Raw genomic sequence first — 19,988 nt, forward strand, 5'->3', positions numbered from 1 at the left:
AACCAATTCAACCACCGCCATGTCACGTGGACATACTGTATTTTGTTTTTTCATCTACCAATTCACCTTTATTCCTTTTTTCTATCTTGCACCACAGAGAACATGCCCACAGCTAGCGTGAGTGTATATAGAATGATGATAAATCAAATTACATTTGTGTAAATTTAATAATTATTATGTTATTTTATAATTTTCAATTAGATAATATTTTTTAAAAATGTATTGTTGCATTGAAAGTTCTTTTCACATATATCACATATATAAAATTTCATATTAATTCAAAATTATTTATTATCTTTTTCATATAAATTAAAATCAACATAATATAAACATTTCAAAATATATTAAAATATGAGTCATTTAATCACCTTCTTGTTGATGATCAATTTTGATAAAATTTGATAAAATGATCTTGATAATGGATAAATATAATTCGACGGTTGGATCAATAAAAGTCACATATAGAATACGACTTTATCGATTCAACTGTTGAATTATATCTATTTATTACCAAGATTATTTGTATCAAATGTTATTAAAATTAAACAACAACAGTAAGCTAGTTAAATTATTCATATTTTATTATATTTTTAAATATTTATATTATGTCAATTTTAATCGGTATGAGTGATATATCAAAATTTTTGGATTAATATCAAATTTGATATATATGATCTATGTGGGAAAAAAAACTTTTAACTCAACAGTAAATTTTAAGAAAATATTATTCAATTGAAAGTTATTAAATAATATAATAGTTGGTCAAAGTTACACCGATGTAATTCAATCGCTCCTCTATATATATAATTTATACCAAATTTATATGGTTGATATATGTTAATCTTATAGTTTATAATATCTTAATAAATATGACAACTTTAATATATTTAATGATAATCAATTAGTTATCTTTAATTAATAAATTACATCATTTGATTGACTTGATTTTTCAAATTAATTATTTATCAAAATTATTATCAGTGATATATTTTTACAATTTTTTATGCAATAAAGTATATATTTGTTTTTCTTTATTTATTATTTTCATAACAATAGTTTATATCTTTCTCATTAAAAAAAAATACACTTATTAGAAAATAGAAAAAAAAATGAATGTATAATATAATTATGATTTAAACTTGTTTATAAATTTTATTATCATGTATTTTTTATTTTATGTATTTTATTGTTAAAGCATTAAGTAATATTTTTTTAACTATATTAATGGTGAAAATGTATATCATAAGTAGAAAAAAATATAGACTTTATTATGTGAAACATTTGTAAAAAAAATTATTTTGTTAATAATTTTTATAAACAGTAAAAAAATCTGATTGATTGAGTATAATTAATTAATTGATAGTCATCAAATATGTTAAAGTTATCATATTTATTAAGATATTATAAATTGTAGCATTAATATATATTAATGGTGTGGTGTAAGTCTTTTGTGTGATGTATCTATCCAATAGTAAATCCTTTAAATTCATTCTCAAGTGTGCTCCAACCTCAAATCGTTGAAGAAGAACATTATGAGACTAACACAAAGAGTTAAACAAACTTTATAACGTTAATATCCACATATATATTATAAAATTTGGATGAGAGTGTAGGGAGGGGGATACTAATATTCATTCTGGTTGATGTGCATTAGCACTTAACACCATAAAATTTGGATTAAAAACTCATTAGTTTTTTTATTTCTCAAAATTTAATTTAAAGATATTATTGTATTTTATTGCACTTTGTTAAACACTTTATTAATTTTCATGAGAGAACACTCCAAATTTAGAGTTAGAAAGAGGATAAACTTTTGTACTATAAAGTACATTAGCTTCTGATTTGCATGCCTTTTAAGGTAATAAATAGTTTTATCATTTGATTTTTTTCCATCTTTTTTTCTCTTTGACGAATGTTGAGACGTTCCTTACATAGACGATCAAGCACACAAAACATTAACTTGATCTTAAAAGCTAAAAACATTTTTCGTCTATACGTATTTCAGACGTAACTTTTAAAACTTAATATTTATTTACATCAATTCAAAACAATTAAGGATCTTGATTCGTTTTGTAACTTAATAATTATGATAAACACATACATGTTTGTCAATCATTCAACTAAGGATGTTGCCAATTATGCTTTGATTATGAAAACCTATGGTCATTACATGAAACTAATCATTGTTTTGCATAACATTTCAATTTTATTTTAATGAGATTTTTTGTTAAGAAAAATGATTGAGTTGCTTAAAGTAAAAAAAAATGAAATTATAGGAAAATGTAAAATATTTTACAAGATGTAACAATTTTATTCTCTCTCGGCACCTATCCTTCCTCCTATGGAGAAAGAAGATGATGCCACTATTTGATGGGGATCCAAATATAAAAATTTTAGCATAAAAGAAGTGTATAACTATTTGTCCATGCCAACAAATCCTTTGGTGGATGGGAATCTCAAACAATTTAATTTGGTATGGCGTTGGCAAGGTTCACAAAGGTTAAGAGTTTTCCTTTGGCGCCTAGTTCATGGGAGGCTTATGACAAATGAGTTAAAAAGGTATAGACATATGGATGATTCAAATATATGTCCCAGATGCAGTTTTACCAAGAATATATGATGCATGCAATTTGAGATTGAGATGTGTAGTAAGGGATTTTTGGTTGAACTTTGCTGATCAACAAAGTTGGGAAATTTTCTTAGCCTAGGATTGCATGACTGGATCAATTTTAATCTCATTGATAAATCCCTTAAAGGTCCAGTTGGATTCTTTGGAACTGTTATTGACCTCTTATGGAGAGATAAAAATGATTTGGTGTTTCATCACAAATCTAATATGGCCCTGGTCTAATCCACCAAGTTATGGCACAAGCCCTTTTCATTCACAAGGATCTTCGAAAAGGTATTAATTTCAGGTTTCAAAATTTGAAGAACGAAAGCTTACATTGCATGAAAACCTCCCTCCTCTCCCTTCTTTAAAGTTAACATTGATGGATCATGCAATGTAAATTTTGGTAGAACATCCCACAATGATTTCATAAGGGATTCTGATGATAGAATTGTGAGATGTTTCAATAAAAATTTTGAAATCATATAATGTGTTAATGATCGAATTATGAGATCTAAAATAAGGATTTCAAATAACTAAAGAGATTGAGCTTAAACATGTGTAATTTAAAATTGACTCTCTAGTGTTAGCGACAATTCAAGATATTAAAAAATACATAAATTATTAACCATAACAATAATACAACAAAATTAAAAAACTAAGAATATTTTTCGACTATCATTCTTAGGAGGAACTAAAAAAATATTTTTCAAAATTGAAGAACTAAGTAAGAATAATGAATTTATAAAAGACTAAAATAAATAGGACCAGGATTGTGGGACTAAAACAGTAATTAAGGGCGTATGTCTAAGTCCAGCCGCAGGCAATTAATTTTTCCAACTACGATTTCCTAACCTCAAAAGTTCTAGACCATTCTAATGTGCGACAAGAGCAATGCCCACCCCGTCAGAATCCAACGGTTGAGATGAAACAGAACCTTCAAGACCAAATCCTTCATCCTTGTAGTAATAAAACCTAATCCTTCCCTTCATTTTCACTCCTCAACAAAAAACAGCACAACGAACCACTCTGAAGCCGCTCACGTTATCCACAACACTCTCAACCCTCCTTAAACCCTAACCAATCCAACCATGGCTTCTTCTTCCACCTTCACTGCAATGTCCACCTGCAAGCTCTCCTCCTCCGCCGCCATCTCCTCCTTCCCCTCCCGCCGCCGCTCCAACGCCGTCGTTCTGTCGAGGCGCAGCCGCGCCGCCAGGGTCTCCGCCATGGCCAAGGAGTTGCACTTCAACAAAGACGGCACCGCAATTAAGAAGCTCCAGGTATAATATAACACTCCTCGCTCGCTGTGACTAGTGATTGCGAAACGCGCGTTTTTAGTGTCGTTTTTGAGTTTTTTTCGCGTTTTGCAGAGCGGTGTGAACAAGCTCGCGGATCTGGTTGGGGTCACGCTTGGTCCCAAGGGAAGAAATGTTGTTCTCGAGAGCAAGTATGGCTCGCCGAAAATCGTTAACGACGGTGTCACTGTCGCTAAAGAGGTGAGTTTTTTTTTTTTTTTGAATTTTTTCGTATTATTATGGTTGTTTCTTTTTTCGAATTTAAAGCAGGTGATTATTGTAAAAACCGACAAACTTATCATCCATGGCGAGTCTTGGTTGGATAACTGTGTGAAACTGTCTTTATGTCAGAGGGTGCATACCCTATTTTCTCTTCTTTTTTTTTTTGCATGTGGTGGGAATGCTTGAATTTGTTTATGTGGATATGATTTCATTTGAATTGTGTTTAAGTGGATTGTTTGTTTGTGTTTGTATTGATGTTTTGTTGAATTTGGTTTGGTAAGGTTGAGTTGGAGGATCCCGTTGAGAATATTGGTGCCAAGTTGGTGAGACAAGCGGCTGCCAAGACAAACGACTTGGCTGGTGATGGAACCACGACCTCGGTTGTTCTTGCTCAGGGTCTTATAGCGGAAGGTGTCAAGGTAGGATTATTTGTTGTCTTATTGGAAATTTAGTGTCATAACTAATAACTACTTGGTTTTGTTTTTTGTAATGCAACTAGGCCTCATTTTATGTTAATTTTCGCAGGTTGTTGCAGCTGGGGCCAACCCTGTGCTCATCACACGTGGCATTGAGAAGACAGCGAAAGCTCTTGTATCTGAGCTTAAACAGATGTCAAAAGAGGTGAAGCATTTTTCTATTATTGTTGAAATACCAAACATTGTTGTGTGTCTGTGTGTAAGCGTGTTTATTGTATGGTGTACTCAAATTTTCCCATTTTTTAATATGTTTAGTGTTTAATTATTTTTCTTATCTTTTTGTTGAGACTTGATAAGGTTCTGGTTGGGTGGATTGCAGGTTGAAGATAGTGAGTTGGCAGATGTGGCAGCAGTCAGTGCAGGGAACAATTATGAAGTAGGAAATATGATTGCTGAAGCATTGAGCAGAGTTGGTAGAAAGGGTGTCGTGACCCTTGAGGAGGGAAAGAGTGCTGATAACAGTCTGTATGTTGTTGAGGGGATGCAATTCGACCGTGGTTATATTTCTCCATACTTCGTTACTGACAGTGAGAAAATGGCTGTTGAGTATGAGAACTGTAAGGTGAGACATTTGTCTGTTTTCCCTGCGAATTATTATTTTTTTAACATCCTGTGTATTTACTTATAGCTTTATATGGTATGTTATGCAGTTGCTGTTAGTTGACAAAAAGATAACCAATGCACGGGATCTTATCAACATACTGGAGGATGCTATTAGAAGTGGACACCCTATATTGATTATTGCTGAGGATATTGAACAAGAGGCTTTAGCAACTCTTGTGGTGAACAAACTTAGAGGATCACTGAAGATTGCAGCACTGAAGGCCCCTGGGTTTGGAGAGCGCAAGAGCCAGTACCTTGATGATATTGCCATCTTGACTGGAGGTCTTTAAATATAAAAATTTCATGCCTTTGATTTTGGAAGTGTATATATGCTTTTTTTTCTATCTTTTTGTTTCCAGATGTTGATAAGATATGTATTTTCTCAATTGGTTTACAGGTACTGTAATCAGAGAAGAGGTTGGCCTTACTTTGGACAAAGCTGGGAAAGAGGTTCTCGGATATGCCTCCAAGGTGGTGCTCACCAAGGATACAACCACAATTGTTGGTGATGGAAGTACCCAGGAAGCAGTGAACAAGAGAGTTGCACAAATTAGGAACCTAATTGAGGTTGTTCCTTCTCTCCCTCCCCCCCCTCTCTCTCTGTCCACCAAAATGTTTGCACATGCAAATGTGGCATGTGCAGGGTTTCACGAAGATATTTCACATAAAGCATGACTAGTGATACACTTTAACATGGGATAAATATTTTGTACTGTTTAAAAATGATTGATATACAAACATATAGTAGAAATATTTATATTTATGCATTTGTGTATGCAAACATGCACATCAGTAGACCTAGGAGAAATTCTGTACAGACGGGAGAGTATGTAAAAGCTTCATTCTTCTCCATGTTCTAACAATGATGATTACTTAACATTAACAGGCTGCTGAGCAAGAGTATGAGAAAGAAAAGCTGAATGAGAGAATTGCTAAATTGTCTGGTGGTGTGGCTGTGATACAGGTAACAGACTCACTGAAATGTGGTAATATATTAGTTTGGTACTCTGCAAGGTATATCAACTTGGGGCAATTTTTGTACATATATAGGTTGGCGCACAAACTGAGACAGAGCTCAAGGAAAAGAAATTGAGAGTTGAAGACGCTCTTAATGCTACAAAGGTGTCCTTTTCTTTCCCAAAGTTTTTAGATTTTTTGGGATTCTGTTTCTGTAAGCTAATAGTTTGTTGACTTTCAGGCAGCTGTAGAGGAAGGTATTGTTGTTGGTGGTGGTTGCACTCTTCTGAGACTTGCATCAAAGGTGGATGCAATCAAGGATAGCCTTGATAATGATGAAGAAAAAGTGAGTCATTTATTTGATATGGAGAGAATATAAGTTTCCTGGATGTTGTGATATTTTTTGTTTTGGGTGCTGGGAAATGCTCCTGACTGTTGTTTTCAAATTCAACTCCAAACATGGTCATGACTTCAAAATTGTGTTTAATTTTTGCAGGTTGGAGCTGATATTGTGAAAAGAGCTCTTAGTTACCCTTTGAAATTAATTGCCAAGAATGCTGGTGTCAATGGTAGTGTTGTCAGTGAGAAGGTATGAAGGTTTAGTCTATTTAGAATTTCTCTTTTCTCTACGAGCGTGGTTGTGATGATGTGACTTGTGTTGTAATTAGGTATTGTCCAGTGACAATCCAAGATATGGATATAATGCTGCCACTGGTAAATATGAAGATTTGATGTCTGCTGGGATCATTGATCCAACAAAGGTGATTTTCTGTTTGAGCATCAATATTTTTTAATTTTCTTCCATGTGATTGCCAAACAATCTGAATAATTAAACTTAGGTTGTGTGAGCTTTCATTTATTTGTTTTAGGGCATTGGATGCCTTGAGTTGTATTCTGTGCATTCTCGCCATTCTGAACAGGGGGCACACCACATGTTTCTGCTATTACTGTATATGTAATATATAATATAATTATGAAAATTTGAATTCTCAAGACTACTCTTGTACAGGTGGTCAGATGTTGCCTGGAGCATGCAGCCTCTGTAGCCAAAACCTTCTTAATGTCAGATTGCGTGGTTGTTGAGATAAAGGAACCTGAGGCCATACCTGCTGGAAACCCCATGGACAATTCAGGTATGTAGTTGTAAATAGAGTATCTATGGTTGTAAAGTGTGAATCTACACTACTTTTTAACCCTTTCATTGAGATTTCAATATTATGAAAATGTATTTTGTATTAAAACTCTATTAGTTCAACTTAACTACTTTGTGTTTCTCAATCTTAACATTTCAATATTATGGAAATGTATTTTATAGCAAGGGTCTGTAGTTGACTGACCTTTGGTTTGTCTTCTCCAGGATATGGACTCTAGAGCAACGAGCAACGAGCAACGAGCAACGGCTGCTTCAGTGAGAAGAGTATTTTGTTCTCCCTCGGATGAAATGCAAAATTTGGTGGCCATTTAGCAATGAGTCCAAATGTATTGTTAGTGTGGTGAACTAGATAGTGATGCACCCTTTCCTCCCTTATTTTTTTCAAGTTAATAATAATTTTTTTTTGCTTATTACTTCCATATTTATTTATTTTATAATAATTGTTTTTTGCTCTTTTGTCCAGTTCCAACTGTTGTGGGAAGAAAATGTCTTTTTTTGCTCTTACATCATTTAGTTTTAAATATATTCGTTGTAAGTTATGTTTATTCAAATGGCAAGTAGTTGCAAGAGTTGCATAAACTATTGGTAGAAATAGAACTAGTAAAACAGTGTGAATTGAAATACAGTTATCCTCTGCGCTTGGTAGAGGTGAAAGGAAGCTGAAAAGGAGTAAAATGAACAATGAGATCAGATTCATACTTTTATATTAAATTTTAATTCTCTTTCATTTCATTTTATCAAACACATTATTAGTCTGTTAAATATAATATAATATGAAGCAAGTGCTGTTAGTTTTAAACGGGATTTTTTTCGTAATCGTGGGTCACTTATAACCAAATTGAATAACCTTACATTATACCGTCTTTTATATGCATCTTCAATTTATTCTGTCACTTGTAAAAAAATAGTTCGTCAATTTTAAATTTCCTATTTTTTCATTTGCCTGATGGATTGAACCTGGGCATTAACGACCTTGCGAGAGCTTGACTTAGAGTTGTAAGCCCAACAAAAATAGTTATGTAATGAATCAATCAAGGGATAGATTTAGTGGTCTACCATCTCTCACCAGCTTTGCTTGACTGGAAGTTAGCATTTCTCCTTATTATACATGCAACTGCCGCAATTGTATTTTTTTAAATAACTTTAATCTCTATACACATAATATAAATTTATACTATCATTTAATTATAAATCATAAATGATAAATCATGGTTTGAATTATTGTAAGATAGTTATTTTAAAATGAATAAATTTTGTCAGTGAGCTGTATAGAGGGATGCAGAAATATTTTATAGTGGGATAAAAAATACTAGTTTATAATATTTTCAAAGAAAAAATATTAATTTTAATCCTTTACAAAATACATAATCTCATGATAAAATTTTTCAAAATATTTAAGTTTTTAGAAATTACAATTGGGTCAATGTGTGTGTTTGTATCTCTTGTTTGTTTAAAAGATAAAGTGATAAAAATTAGTATTAATTTATTGTTTCTTTTATCCCTTATTTTTTTTATAAAACAGTTTCATATTATATGAGAACAATATTTTTTTTTATCGGAATAATTTTTTTTATCAAATATGTTTGAGTAAAAAAATATCTTAGTGGGGTAATTGCCCCATAGGATTTAAGCCAGATTTGTTAGTCCTGTTGTGATTAGATGATGCTCTGAAATTTGTTACACCGCTAATACATAATCTTTTTTCTCATTTTAAATGACCACCGGGTATTTTTTTTATTTATTATATAGATATAGATTTTAAAGCCGATACAAGAATGAAAATATCACAACTGAATTTTGATAATTTATTATATATTATAAAATATTGTATAATAGTTACTGGTTGATTTTATATATGTTTTCGTAATTTCTTTTTTTTTTCTTTTCATCCATCTTTATAAAAGATTGAAAGAAATAAAAAATTATTTTTTGACGACGTAATATTATTATGATCATCATCTTCATGGTTTGTTCATTTAATAATATCAATAATTTTTTTTAAATCAAGGTATATTTGGTTGAAAGCTAAGAGAAATGTTAGTGAGACTTTCTTTATGATGTGGGTTAACACTTTTTGAAAGAAATTATCATGGTGGGTTTTGATTTTCATTTAATTTAAATCAAAATAAAAAATAATTAAATAAAAAAACTATAAAAAATTATAATTTTTTTATAAATTATAACCAATTATAAAGATAGTTGTAGAAAAAAATTACCAGAGAGAGCACTTCTCAGGCCAATAATTAATCCCTGGGATACGGTTTAGATTCGGCTAGGAACCGGATATTCAGAATTACTTATAGGATCGGTTAAACACACGAACAGAGAGAACCGATTAGACTCGGTGTGAAGAACGACGTCGCTTTCTCGTTTGGGGGAAATCTAAAATTTCCCTAATCTGAAGCGCAGGCAGAGACCTTCCCACTCCTCAGAGTGTCGCCGCAGCAGCCTCCGTCGCCGGCAGAAATTGCAATCTTCTGCTGCCTTATTGGTTTGTATATATAAAATGACCTCATTTTATTTTTAATTTACTCGTCTTAGTTAAAATATTCATTGTTGGTCCATATTGAAGCCAAAATTCTTCCTAGGCTTTCTATTGCTACCTCGATTTTTCAGAAATGCAGAAGGCGACCAACACCAACACCAACGCAGTGGCACTGCACAACACGCACGTGAAACTCTTAGCCTTCGATCTCCTCTCTCTAACCCAATCCCCTTTCCCTTCTTCGGACGCCACGACGTCGTTTTTCCGCAGAGGAATCCCGATCTCGCGCGTGGAAACCGTGGGCACTATCACGCTGCGCGACCTCAAGCATGATCGCTTCCTCCGCTTCGCCGTCGACGACGGCACCGCCTGCGTCCCCTGCGTGCTCTGGCTCAACGACGCCAACTCCCCCTCCGTCGCCCGCCGCCGCCGCCACGAACTCGCTGCGCGCTTCGCCGCGCTCGTCAAGCTCGGCGCGGTGGCCAGAGTGAGAGGCAGGCTCAGCCGCTTCAGGGGAACGCTGCAGGTGACTGTCTCCGACGTCGCGATCGAGAGAGACCCCAACGCGGAGATCTTCCACCGCCTCGATTGCATCTTGCTGGCTCGCAACTGTTACAACATCTTGCCTCCACCGTCTTCTTATACGCCGCCGCAACCGCCACTGCCACTGCCACCGCCCAAGTAGAAGTGCAATTCCGTCGTGGATGGTGCTTTGTTTTGTATACGAAAAAACGTTGTTTATCGAACTGTCATAATTGTACATAGATATTAGTATTTATCATGTTAAAAGAATGCAGAACTAATTTATTTTTATTTTTATTTTCAGTACGCCCAAAACATAAAATGATCCTCTAAAATTAGTTCCGTAGTGTACAACTTGCAAGGTTTTTACATTTGTCTCTTAACTTTGCCTGAATCATCACAACCAAATTTCATAGATTAAGGGAATTGGGTTAGAGATAGGAGATCGAAGGTTAAGAGTTTCACTTGCGTGTTGTGCAACAATGAATATTTAACTAAGATGAGTAAATAAAAAATAAAATAAGGTCATTTTATTTTATATATATAAAAATAAGGGGTCCATGCTGCTCTTCCACTCGCACTCAAATACTACTTGAGGTGAGTGGGACTCTTGTGCATGCCAGCCACACTTTTCAATCCCTCTCAATATCACTTGAATTTTTATTTTTTTTAATCTTTCTCTCTGTTTGCGTGTGTTTATTGGTTTGGGAGTCTCAATAATTTTCCTTCCCCTGGTTCTTTTGTTTTAGCCATATGATAGCTAGATGTATATTTTATTTCGTTACTAGCTAATGTTCATTTTTGTTGTTTGTAAGAAAGACCACTTTTTTCCAGTTATTTTACAACTAACACTTGTTTTATTTTGGTTATAATTTTAATAGGAATTCAGATCTTATAATCCTCAGTTTGGTCCTATGAAGGACAGACACATGAAGAAAAAAGTCAAAAGATTGAAAGACATGGTTGAGCCAGATAAAAATTGCGAGACTAGGGTTGAAGATGTTGCTTGGCTTTGCTCCCTTTCAGAGTCTGAGATCGTAAGTCTCTGCTCTTGTTCATTAACTTGATGGATCACATTACATCATTGTTTTCTTTACTTTTAGATTCTCTAGGTTGGTTGAATTAGATAATTATTAGTTTAGTGTTTTGAGCCCTATGTGTTTGGTAAAATGTTTTATGCCTGAACTCATGCTCGGAGATTACAGAGGATGCAAGAATCACACTCTGCAGCATTTTCTTGTAGAATAATAATATTATTAGATAGGATAGACAGGTGAATGTACAAATGCGATGAAGATTAGATATCTTGAAAACAAAATTAATAAAATAAATCTTAACAAATTATCAAGTCCTCTCCTTTGTATAATGTTGTAGTGATATCTTTGCTGTAGCTACTTCCCTTTGGAATAAATTTTTTGCATGTTTGATGTTTATTAGGGGTGTCCCTTCATTTATCTTCGTTCATTTCAATGGTGGTTTTAACATGAAAGCATAATTTTTTTGTAGCACTTTGCTATCTTTACAGTCCTGTTTGTTTGGAGAGGAATGCTTGCAACTTTTTAGGATTTAGAATTGCCATTTTGTTTGGGAAAGAATTGCATTATATGACTTCTCTTTGGTGCTTGTCATTTTGTCACTAATATTCTGAGACTAGACACCCCACCCCATTGTACTTCTACTATTTGCTCTTTGATAAAACTTATTTTTTAAAAGAATTTGAGCCCGTGAAAACAAAATCAGGTAATATTAAAGAATGGTAATGCAATGGAGACTGTCTCTTAGACCAGGTTATATGTGCAAATCTAGTTTAAAATAGATTTGATCAGTCACAGTTAGTTGGGTTATGTGTTTCATGAAGTTGGATGCACTCCTTCACTTTTGATTGATTTCTCTTGTAAGCTCTTAATTTTTTATGTTCAAAATTTGATTTTTTTTGCAGGACATGCTGATTAGCTTGAAATTGTTGATCATTCAGCGTGCAAAAATGATGGGTTGTAAAGAGCTGGCTAGTAAATTCAACCTTAAAATGATTCGAGCCATTGGTATGATGTATGCCTTTTTTTCCTAACTTAAATGCATGTCTTTTCGAAATGTAGTATGCATATTGTTCCTAGATTATGAATGCAAAAGAAAAAGTAATAATCCTATGCGTTTATCTTGTTTTATCTGTCTTTTTATTTTGTGTTTCTTATATAATGTTGATACTAGTGGTTAGACAAGGTTCTAGAAGGTGGAGGTTACATTTTTTATTAAAAAAAATAATGCATCCCTTATTCCCTTATATCAGTAATTAGTTATAATGTTAACCATTACTAAGGGTCTTGATTGCACTGACCTTCAACTTCAATTCATGTAACAAAAATTCAATACATTAATACTTCTGGATGTTCTTTGTTTGCTTTCATCCATTGAAATCATAGGACACTGGCTTGTCCTAGGCTGTTGTATCCTGATTGTTGCATATATACAATGAATTGCTAGAGAATAACCATCACAATTCATGATTTGCACCTTTGAATTTCTGATTTAGAAATTGAATTGAATTTCACTGTATTCATGGAAAATTGAAATTCTTACTACCAGGTGCATGAAATCAATCCACTTCTTGCGCTTGTTGTTAGATTATACATGATTACTATTAGCTGCATTTTCTATTCTAACTTCCAATGGACCTCTGTGCAGCACTTGTTTTGATGGAACATCTCAAGGCTGAGATAAAAGGTTCATCACTTATCCCCAACACGGTTGAATCTACTTCTTTTTTAGATGCTTGCAACCTATTGAAATGTAGCAATGAGGTTGATGCAAATATTGATGACCTAAGTGCAAGTCTTGGTGCTGATATTAGTGATATGCAAACTTTTCTTAGAAGGTATGCTTACCAAGCTTGTTTATATCTGTTGAGAATCAGGAATTTAATGTATAATGATGTGATAGGATATGATATCTGATTTAGTGGAAACTGAATATCCTCTAATTATGTGTAATCAATACTGCCTATCTATAATTCTATATAAACAAGCATCCCCTGTGTACTCTGACACACGGTTTCAGTCTATCATCCCTCTATATTTTTCTCTCATTTTACATGATATTAGAGCTAAGTTAAGGGAATAACGAAAACCAAACCTTCCTACGGTCCCCGGTGGACCTTTCTGGTCATCACACTTATTCTAGTTACCTGCTTCCGCTTTTCGACGACCCTTTTCTTCTTTTCCGGTGACTTCTCTGGCCACTGCTGGCCACCGTCACTTTTCTGGCGACCTATTGTCCTCGGTGAGCCCTTTTGCTGGTTGCCCTTCTTCCGGTGGACCTTTATACTCGCCGCACATTTTCCAGCGATCTTCTTTCTCCTTCTTTGACGATTTTCCTTGTTTCTGGCACATTTTCTGGAAACTGACGCAACATCGACGACTTTTTTGGGAAATTTTCCGGTGACTTTTTCGGCGACCACCCACTGGATCTGGGTCGCCCCACACCGATCTACATGGTGCTGCTCACGGCATCGAAATTGGAGCTTCGCCCACCAGCACGTGACAGTGTGTCCAGCACCTTTTCCGGTCACGATTTCTTGCGACTGCATCATGTACCTTATGCGCCTCTGCCCCTGAAGTTTCAACTCCATCGAACTTATTTTGGGAGAAACCCCTGTTTTGCACTGTTTTTTTCTGATTTGTGCTTTTTTAGGCACTGTTTGGTTCGTGTCTTGCAGTTACTGTTCTTACTCATCATGGCATTTGCTGGTTCTTATGAGGATTTAAGCCAGTACTGCCTTCTGCTTGCCATTCATTTTCCGGCAAAGAACTTTGGCTGCCTATTCTGCAGCCGTCTTTTTCAGTGTGTTTCTGGCCACCACCTTCAACTTGCCGCTTATTTTCCGGCGAAGAACTTTTCGGTTGCCTATTCTGTCACTGTCCTTTTCTAGCGTGTTTCTCAGTGACTTCTCTCGCTTCGCTGTCACTTTATGATGATTTCGTCACTTCAGTTTGAATAATTGGGTCTCCACACTTCGTTCGAAGCTTCCAAATCTTGGTTTTAAGAAGATTGGAACTTGCTCTGGATTTACTTAAGCTGATGATGTTCCAGCTCTCTCTGCCTAGCAATATTCCTTGATTTCGCCAAGATCCCTGAGTTGTCTACAAAATATTGGTTTGAAGCTTCCAAATGTGGTTCTTAAGAAGGTCGGAACTTGCTTGCTTTTCTTGCCATAAATGTCTTAGGCTGATGGTTATTCCAGCTCTTTGGCAATGTTATCCTTCTAGCAATAAATCTTCTTGTAACAAGTTAAAGCTTAGTAAGTTTTAGCTTAAGGGGGAGTGTTGAGAATCAGGAATTTAATGTATAATGATGTTATAGGATATGATATCTGATTTATAGGAAACTGAATATCCTCTAATTATATGTAATCAATACTACCTGTCTATATAAACAAGCATCTGCTATGTACTCAGACACATGGTTTCAGTCTATCATTCCTCTATATTTTCTCTCATTTTACAATATCTATGAGAATTCACCAAACATAAGTGACTCCATCGATGTATGAACTATTCAAGTGGTTGTCTGCCAAATACACTGTTTTCAAGTGATTTGAGTTTGGGAGATGGGTATTAAATTGAATGTCGTAAAAAACAACTTGTCTATGTGATGACCTCAACGGTGTGTTTTAATATAAAAAATAAAGTGAAAGGAAAATGAGATGATTTTGTAGTTGTTTAGTAGGAAAGAAAATGAAAGGAAAGAAAGTTAAAACTTTTCTTTTCTCTTATTTGGTTGTATAGAAAATAGAAGGAAAAAACATGTATATAAAATGACATAGTCCCTGATGTAAACGAGAAGTAAACAAAAATAAGAGTAAATTAGTAACTTTAAAACAAGTAGCACCTTTCTTCCCAAAATTGGACTGATTGCTGAAGCTTGTGGGTCTCACACTTCATTCTTATATCCTTTCCTTTTTTATTTATTCCAAACGAAGGAAGACATCGATCTCATTTTCTGTCGGTCCTCTATCCTTCCGTCATTAATCTTGCGTAACAAACATAGCATAAGCCTCTATTGCTTTAATGAGATCTGTATATATGAGAATGCTAATATTCTTTTATCTGTGCAGTCCTCCAACATCCAAACAAAAGAAGCAGAAAGTTGGAAGCAGAGAATGAAACGCTTGCAGTTATTGGAGGACCTAAAACATCTAGCTTATCCTTGTGACAACACCTTTACTTAGGCTGTGGAAGCTCTCATTTATAGTTTCTTTCTCATTGCTGAATTTGCATACAAGTGTATCTAATATTATTAGGTTGCTTATAGTTTTTTATTGACATTTTTCTATTTGCGTAGCTAAGAAATTAGTTGGAGCAAATACCTCGGTTATATTTAGAAAATTGTCGCAAGAATGTGTAGCAAGCAAATCCCCATTTTGTCAAGGGAATTTTACATTACTTTAATAGTTTTGTTTTTATAGAAACCCAAGTTAATGAGAGGTGGAACTTTTTTTTTTTCTTTCTAAAATATCATTTAAAATTGTTGTCCTTAGTTTTATAGTTCAAGACAATTATTGTAACATAATTACAGACATCTGTATGTCAAGGGATTGTAAACGTGTGCTTATAATTTGAAAATGTCTAAAAAATTTTGTGACGATAAGTATTTTAAAAATTGTATTCATATGTAAATTAGTCTTAAAAAATATATTGTCAATCCTTTAATTCTTACAGAAAAAAAAAATATTTAGCCTCTTAAAAGTTAAAATCATGGTAGTTGAGTTGTGGGGTGTGATTGAAACTTCCTGCAAAATTTCTCATTAATGTTTTTCATAAAAACTGTGATTTCAGTGGCTTGGCAACCTCCACCCACATCTTATCTAAAATGTAATGTAAATGTTGTGTTCCTTAATTTACAACACAAGATTGGCTTTGGCATGTGTTCAAGGGATGAAAAAGGAGTTTTGGTTGGGAAGATTTTGTAATGTAGATTCATGAGGGACTGGCTTTTGGTTTGCTACAACTACAAGCAATCCAATGGAGCATGGCTTTGGGTCTGCAAAGCTTAGCAGCATACCATGTATTATTCAGCTAAGTTCCCTCTAATTACTAGTCTTTGTGGATTGGTAGTTGTGTTTGCACATTGAACTTTACAACTATTGGTAAATGGTAATTTGGGAAGGCCATCTAATAACAATTATTTGTTCCATTTAACAGGGAAAGCCTCCAAAGAGAGTAAATAGCAATGGTGAGGTTTTCAAGAAGCAAGATGGTCTAGCCAATGTTTAGAGGAGTTCAAGAATGAAATAATACCGATAACTAATTTTAGCATTTTGAGAAAAAGTTGTGTTTCTTGTTTAGTTTTATGTGGTTTTGCAGAATTTTTCTTAGAATTCTGATGTGAACAACTATTTGAATTTGTTTAATACACCAAGGCACCAGAACCTTGTAATTTTAAGCTAGTCCTTAAGGAAAAGTATCCACATAGAACAACAAAAATTACCGTGATTAAGAAAATGGGACATGTTAATAACCACGTTTAAATTAGTGATGAATAAATATGATGGGAGATTAAATGGACTTGTGGCTAGTGAATTTTGCAGATCATTTGTTATCATAGTCCAATGTCTTCACAGTACAATGAATAAATTCATGTTTACCTAATTATGTCTACAAACTATTTTTTCAAACACCTCTTGGCTGCTTTGTAATTACCAAAAATATCAGTCTCAAGTAGCAAACTGAACAAGTCTATATGCTGAATTCGGTTCCTCTAAATTGCACGGAGGTTTCCTATGTGTTAAAACTTACTCACATTTACTCAAATCCAAAACATAACTAAGTTATCAAGCTAGTTAATACAAAAGGTCAATTGATCTCAAACCCCAAATGATAAACTTCAAATAGATACACACATATATGCAAAATTGCAAATTTTATAGTTCACACCAGAATCTAGATACCACGGCTAGGATTAACACCAACTGATTAGTTTAGGAATATTGAACACTAAATTGTGAGGGGCATGGTGGCATTTTCACTTCAACAACACCTTCAAGCATCTGTGTCACATTTCTCATAGTTGGTCTAAGACTAGGATCCTCTTGCACACACCAAAGGGCAATCATTACCAATTTCTCGAAGGTCTTCATGTCATCCAATGCCTCTTTGTCACCCTCAACTAGGGCATGAAGAGTTCCTTCAATGTAGCAGTCATAAGCCCATTCAGCTAGGATTGCTTTCTCTTCATCTTCTGCCTCGAATTCTACACTTTTTCTACATGAAACTATCTCAAGCAACAACACCCCATAACTATAGACATCCACTTTAGCTGTGATCGGCATGTTTTTGAACCATTCAAGTGCAACATACCCTTTTGTTCCTCTTATGGCAGTATTGGTTCTGCTTTGGTTCATGTTCAAAAGCTTGGCCAATCCAAAGTCCGAAATCCTTGCATTATAGTAATCATCAAGGAGTATGTTTTGAGGCTTTATGTCACAATGAATGATCTGTGTGCTGCACTCTTCATGCAAATATAGAAGTCCTCTAGCAATCCCAATTGCAATTTGTAGCCTCAGTTTCCAACTTGGTTTCTCCACAATATTGAAAAGAAGACTTGCTAAAGTGCCATTACTCATATACTCATAAACCAACAACCTTTTTTCTTCAGTCTCACAAAATCCAAGTAAACGGACCAAGTTCTTATGGTGTGTGAGGCCAATGGCATTCAGTTCATTCTTGAATTCCTTATGAACATCTTCCATGAGAAAAGTGTTTAACATTTTTACCGCTACACGAGTATCAGAACACATGTTGATGACTCCTTCATACACAATACCAAAAGCTCCCTTTCCTAGCACTTTGTCAAAGTCATTGGTGGCTTTTTTGAGTTCCTCATAAGTGAAGCGACGCAAGTTGGTTTCCACAATGGTGTCACTTCTGCCAATACTTCTAAGCTTCTTCTTGTACCGAAAAACATAGGAAGTGCTCAAGCAGATTGCTCCAACCAATATGAGATTGAGAAAAGCAGAACTACCCAAAAGCACTGAGCCAACTAAAATCGAAGTGTTCTTATTATTCTTGTTCACAATGATTGGAGGAACAATCAAGGAGGAGTTGTCTTTCCTCACTTTCATGAAGGCCTTTGCACCATTAAGTGTGGCATCAACTCTACCATTTGAAAGTGGCAACTTCTTCTTCCAGCAGCTATCACCTAGCCTGAAAATTGCAACAGAACACATACAATCTTCCATACAAGATTGTCTGCATTGTTCTTCATTGAATGGTCTTTGAAGCACATAATCTGATTGAGGCCAATCAGTATCTATCAACACCTCAAAATCATAGAGATCCTGTCTATTACTAAGCTTATCTACTGCACATGCTTGTACAAAATCTGGTTTGCAGCTACCATTGGGATCATTAGGGTCAACCAGCGAGTACCATTTTGGGCACCGACAATTTGGCCTCTTATCATCTCTTAAACTGCAAATGCTATTATATCCACAAACACCACTACCAGCACTAGCAACATAATCCTTACAGATATTATCTGGATGAGACCACACTTGGCTCCAACCTCCACTTCCAGAAGAACCCTTTGGATGTTGATAGAGTGTGAACACCCCATCAAAATCAAGAGTTGCTCTAAGGTAATAAAATTGAGTGGTAGAAGAAGCTCTACTACCCCCTTTTGACAAGTTGTATTTCTCATTGTTTTTTCTCAAAACATACATGTCTCCTGTCCCATCAAACACCAATTGAGTCCCAGCACTTGTTGATGTGTTGGTGTTGGACTCAATTGTTCCACTTTGATAGTAGTTTTCATTAGCATACCCAGATGGCATGTTTATAGAGTGCATCACAAGGTTACCATCATTTTGGAAAAAGAGCACAAACCTTCCCTTGTTGAAGTAATTCCTCCCAAGTTTAGAAGAAAGCTTATGACCCTTTTCCATAGTCTGATATGGCAGCAAGGTGTCTCTATAGTCCTTGAAACTCTCCCAAACAGTCTTGGAGTGACCATCCTGAAGCACAAAGTTGCCAGTGTCATTTAAGACACCACTAGAAACTCTCAAAGGGAGTCCACCAGTCTTCCATAACATGTGACCATTTGGGGCCGTGATGAGCACCAACCCATCATCAGCAGTGAGCACCACTTTTGAGCCCTTTGGTGCAGGCTGGTCTCTGTTGGCAAACCATACTATGGTTTTGTCTTGAATCTTGGCATACCAAATGCAAAGCATGAAGTGATCAGGAGTGTCCTCAAGTGGGAGGAACCCAAAGGCAAAGTCACCAGAAGGTGATGAAACCAGCCATGGGGAGGTGCTGGCTCCTGCTGTGTGAGACTCACCAATGGCTATGTTGCTTTTGGTTTGGGCTATGGTTTGAAAGGGTAACAGAACCATTGAGAGGAATAGAAAGGGAAGCAAAGTGGAAGCCATGCTGAGAATCAACTTGGTCCTTTAGTCAGGTGTGTTGATGATTAAAAATGTTACATGAACATGTACTATTTCACACTAGAAAGAGAAAAAAAATATAAATTTGATAGAGTTTACATGTGATAGAAAAAGAAATAAAAAATAAATAAAAGATGTTTAGAATAATAAAATGTTTCCATATCATTACTTGTTAATAAACATAAACAGTGACTACTCAAGACACCAGTGGGGGTAGATTATAAG

At 34.9% G+C, this 19,988-nt stretch overlaps 4 protein-coding genes across 8 annotated transcripts; 3 read left to right on the forward strand and 1 right to left on the reverse strand.

The window, feature by feature from the left end:
• The first annotated feature begins 3,590 nt into the window (after window positions 1-3,590).
• Window positions 3,591-7,820, forward strand: LOC114422160 (ruBisCO large subunit-binding protein subunit beta, chloroplastic). Its single transcript, XM_028388378.1, has 14 exons — window positions 3,591-3,891; window positions 3,982-4,107; window positions 4,410-4,547; window positions 4,654-4,749; window positions 4,924-5,166; window positions 5,255-5,489; window positions 5,605-5,774; window positions 6,094-6,171; window positions 6,258-6,329; window positions 6,406-6,510; window positions 6,661-6,753; window positions 6,833-6,925; window positions 7,174-7,297; window positions 7,522-7,820. Exons 1-14 carry the CDS (start codon window positions 3,700-3,702, stop codon window positions 7,533-7,535), a joined length of 1,779 nt encoding a protein of 592 aa, XP_028244179.1. The 5' UTR covers window positions 3,591-3,699; the 3' UTR covers window positions 7,536-7,820.
• Window positions 7,821-9,648: 1,828 nt separating this feature from the next.
• On the forward strand, window positions 9,649-15,934 carry LOC114422162. 3 transcript variants are annotated; one of them, XM_028388384.1, is made up of 5 exons: window positions 9,649-9,808; window positions 11,206-11,361; window positions 12,264-12,366; window positions 13,007-13,196; window positions 15,435-15,934. In XM_028388384.1, exons 2-5 carry the CDS (start codon window positions 11,239-11,241, stop codon window positions 15,481-15,483), a joined length of 465 nt encoding a protein of 154 aa, XP_028244185.1. In that variant the 5' UTR covers window positions 9,649-9,808; window positions 11,206-11,238; the 3' UTR covers window positions 15,484-15,934. The 3 variants fall into 3 exon arrangements, with proteins under 3 accessions (XP_028244185.1, XP_028244184.1, XP_028244183.1); XM_028388383.1 differs by lacking the exon at window positions 9,649-9,808 and adding an exon at window positions 10,783-10,921 and having other exon boundaries at window positions 15,435-15,823; XM_028388382.1 differs by lacking the exon at window positions 9,649-9,808 and adding an exon at window positions 10,936-11,090 and having other exon boundaries at window positions 15,435-15,832.
• On the forward strand, window positions 9,669-10,621 carry LOC114422161 (CST complex subunit STN1). Of its 3 annotated transcripts, none has more exons than XM_028388381.1 (2): window positions 9,669-9,808; window positions 9,934-10,621. In XM_028388381.1, the coding sequence occupies exon 2, from the start codon at window positions 9,936-9,938 to the stop codon at window positions 10,485-10,487; it is 552 nt and encodes a 183-aa protein (XP_028244182.1). In that variant the 5' UTR covers window positions 9,669-9,808; window positions 9,934-9,935; the 3' UTR covers window positions 10,488-10,621. The 3 variants fall into 3 exon arrangements, with proteins under 3 accessions (XP_028244182.1, XP_028244181.1, XP_028244180.1); XM_028388380.1 differs by having other exon boundaries at window positions 9,673-9,808; window positions 9,906-10,621; XM_028388379.1 differs by having other exon boundaries at window positions 9,687-9,808; window positions 9,890-10,621.
• Window positions 15,935-17,130: 1,196 nt separating the features above from the next.
• LOC114424656 (G-type lectin S-receptor-like serine/threonine-protein kinase RLK1) lies at window positions 17,131-19,777 on the reverse strand. The gene has a single exon (XM_028391521.1). It carries the CDS (start codon window positions 19,746-19,748, stop codon window positions 17,298-17,300), a length of 2,451 nt encoding a protein of 816 aa, XP_028247322.1. The 5' UTR covers window positions 19,749-19,777; the 3' UTR covers window positions 17,131-17,297.
• Window positions 19,778-19,988: the final 211 nt, after the last annotated feature.

Source organism: Glycine soja, chromosome 8 (genome assembly GCF_004193775.1).
Source record: "Glycine soja cultivar W05 chromosome 8, ASM419377v2, whole genome shotgun sequence".
NCBI classification, from domain to species: domain Eukaryota; kingdom Viridiplantae; phylum Streptophyta; class Magnoliopsida; order Fabales; family Fabaceae; genus Glycine; species Glycine soja.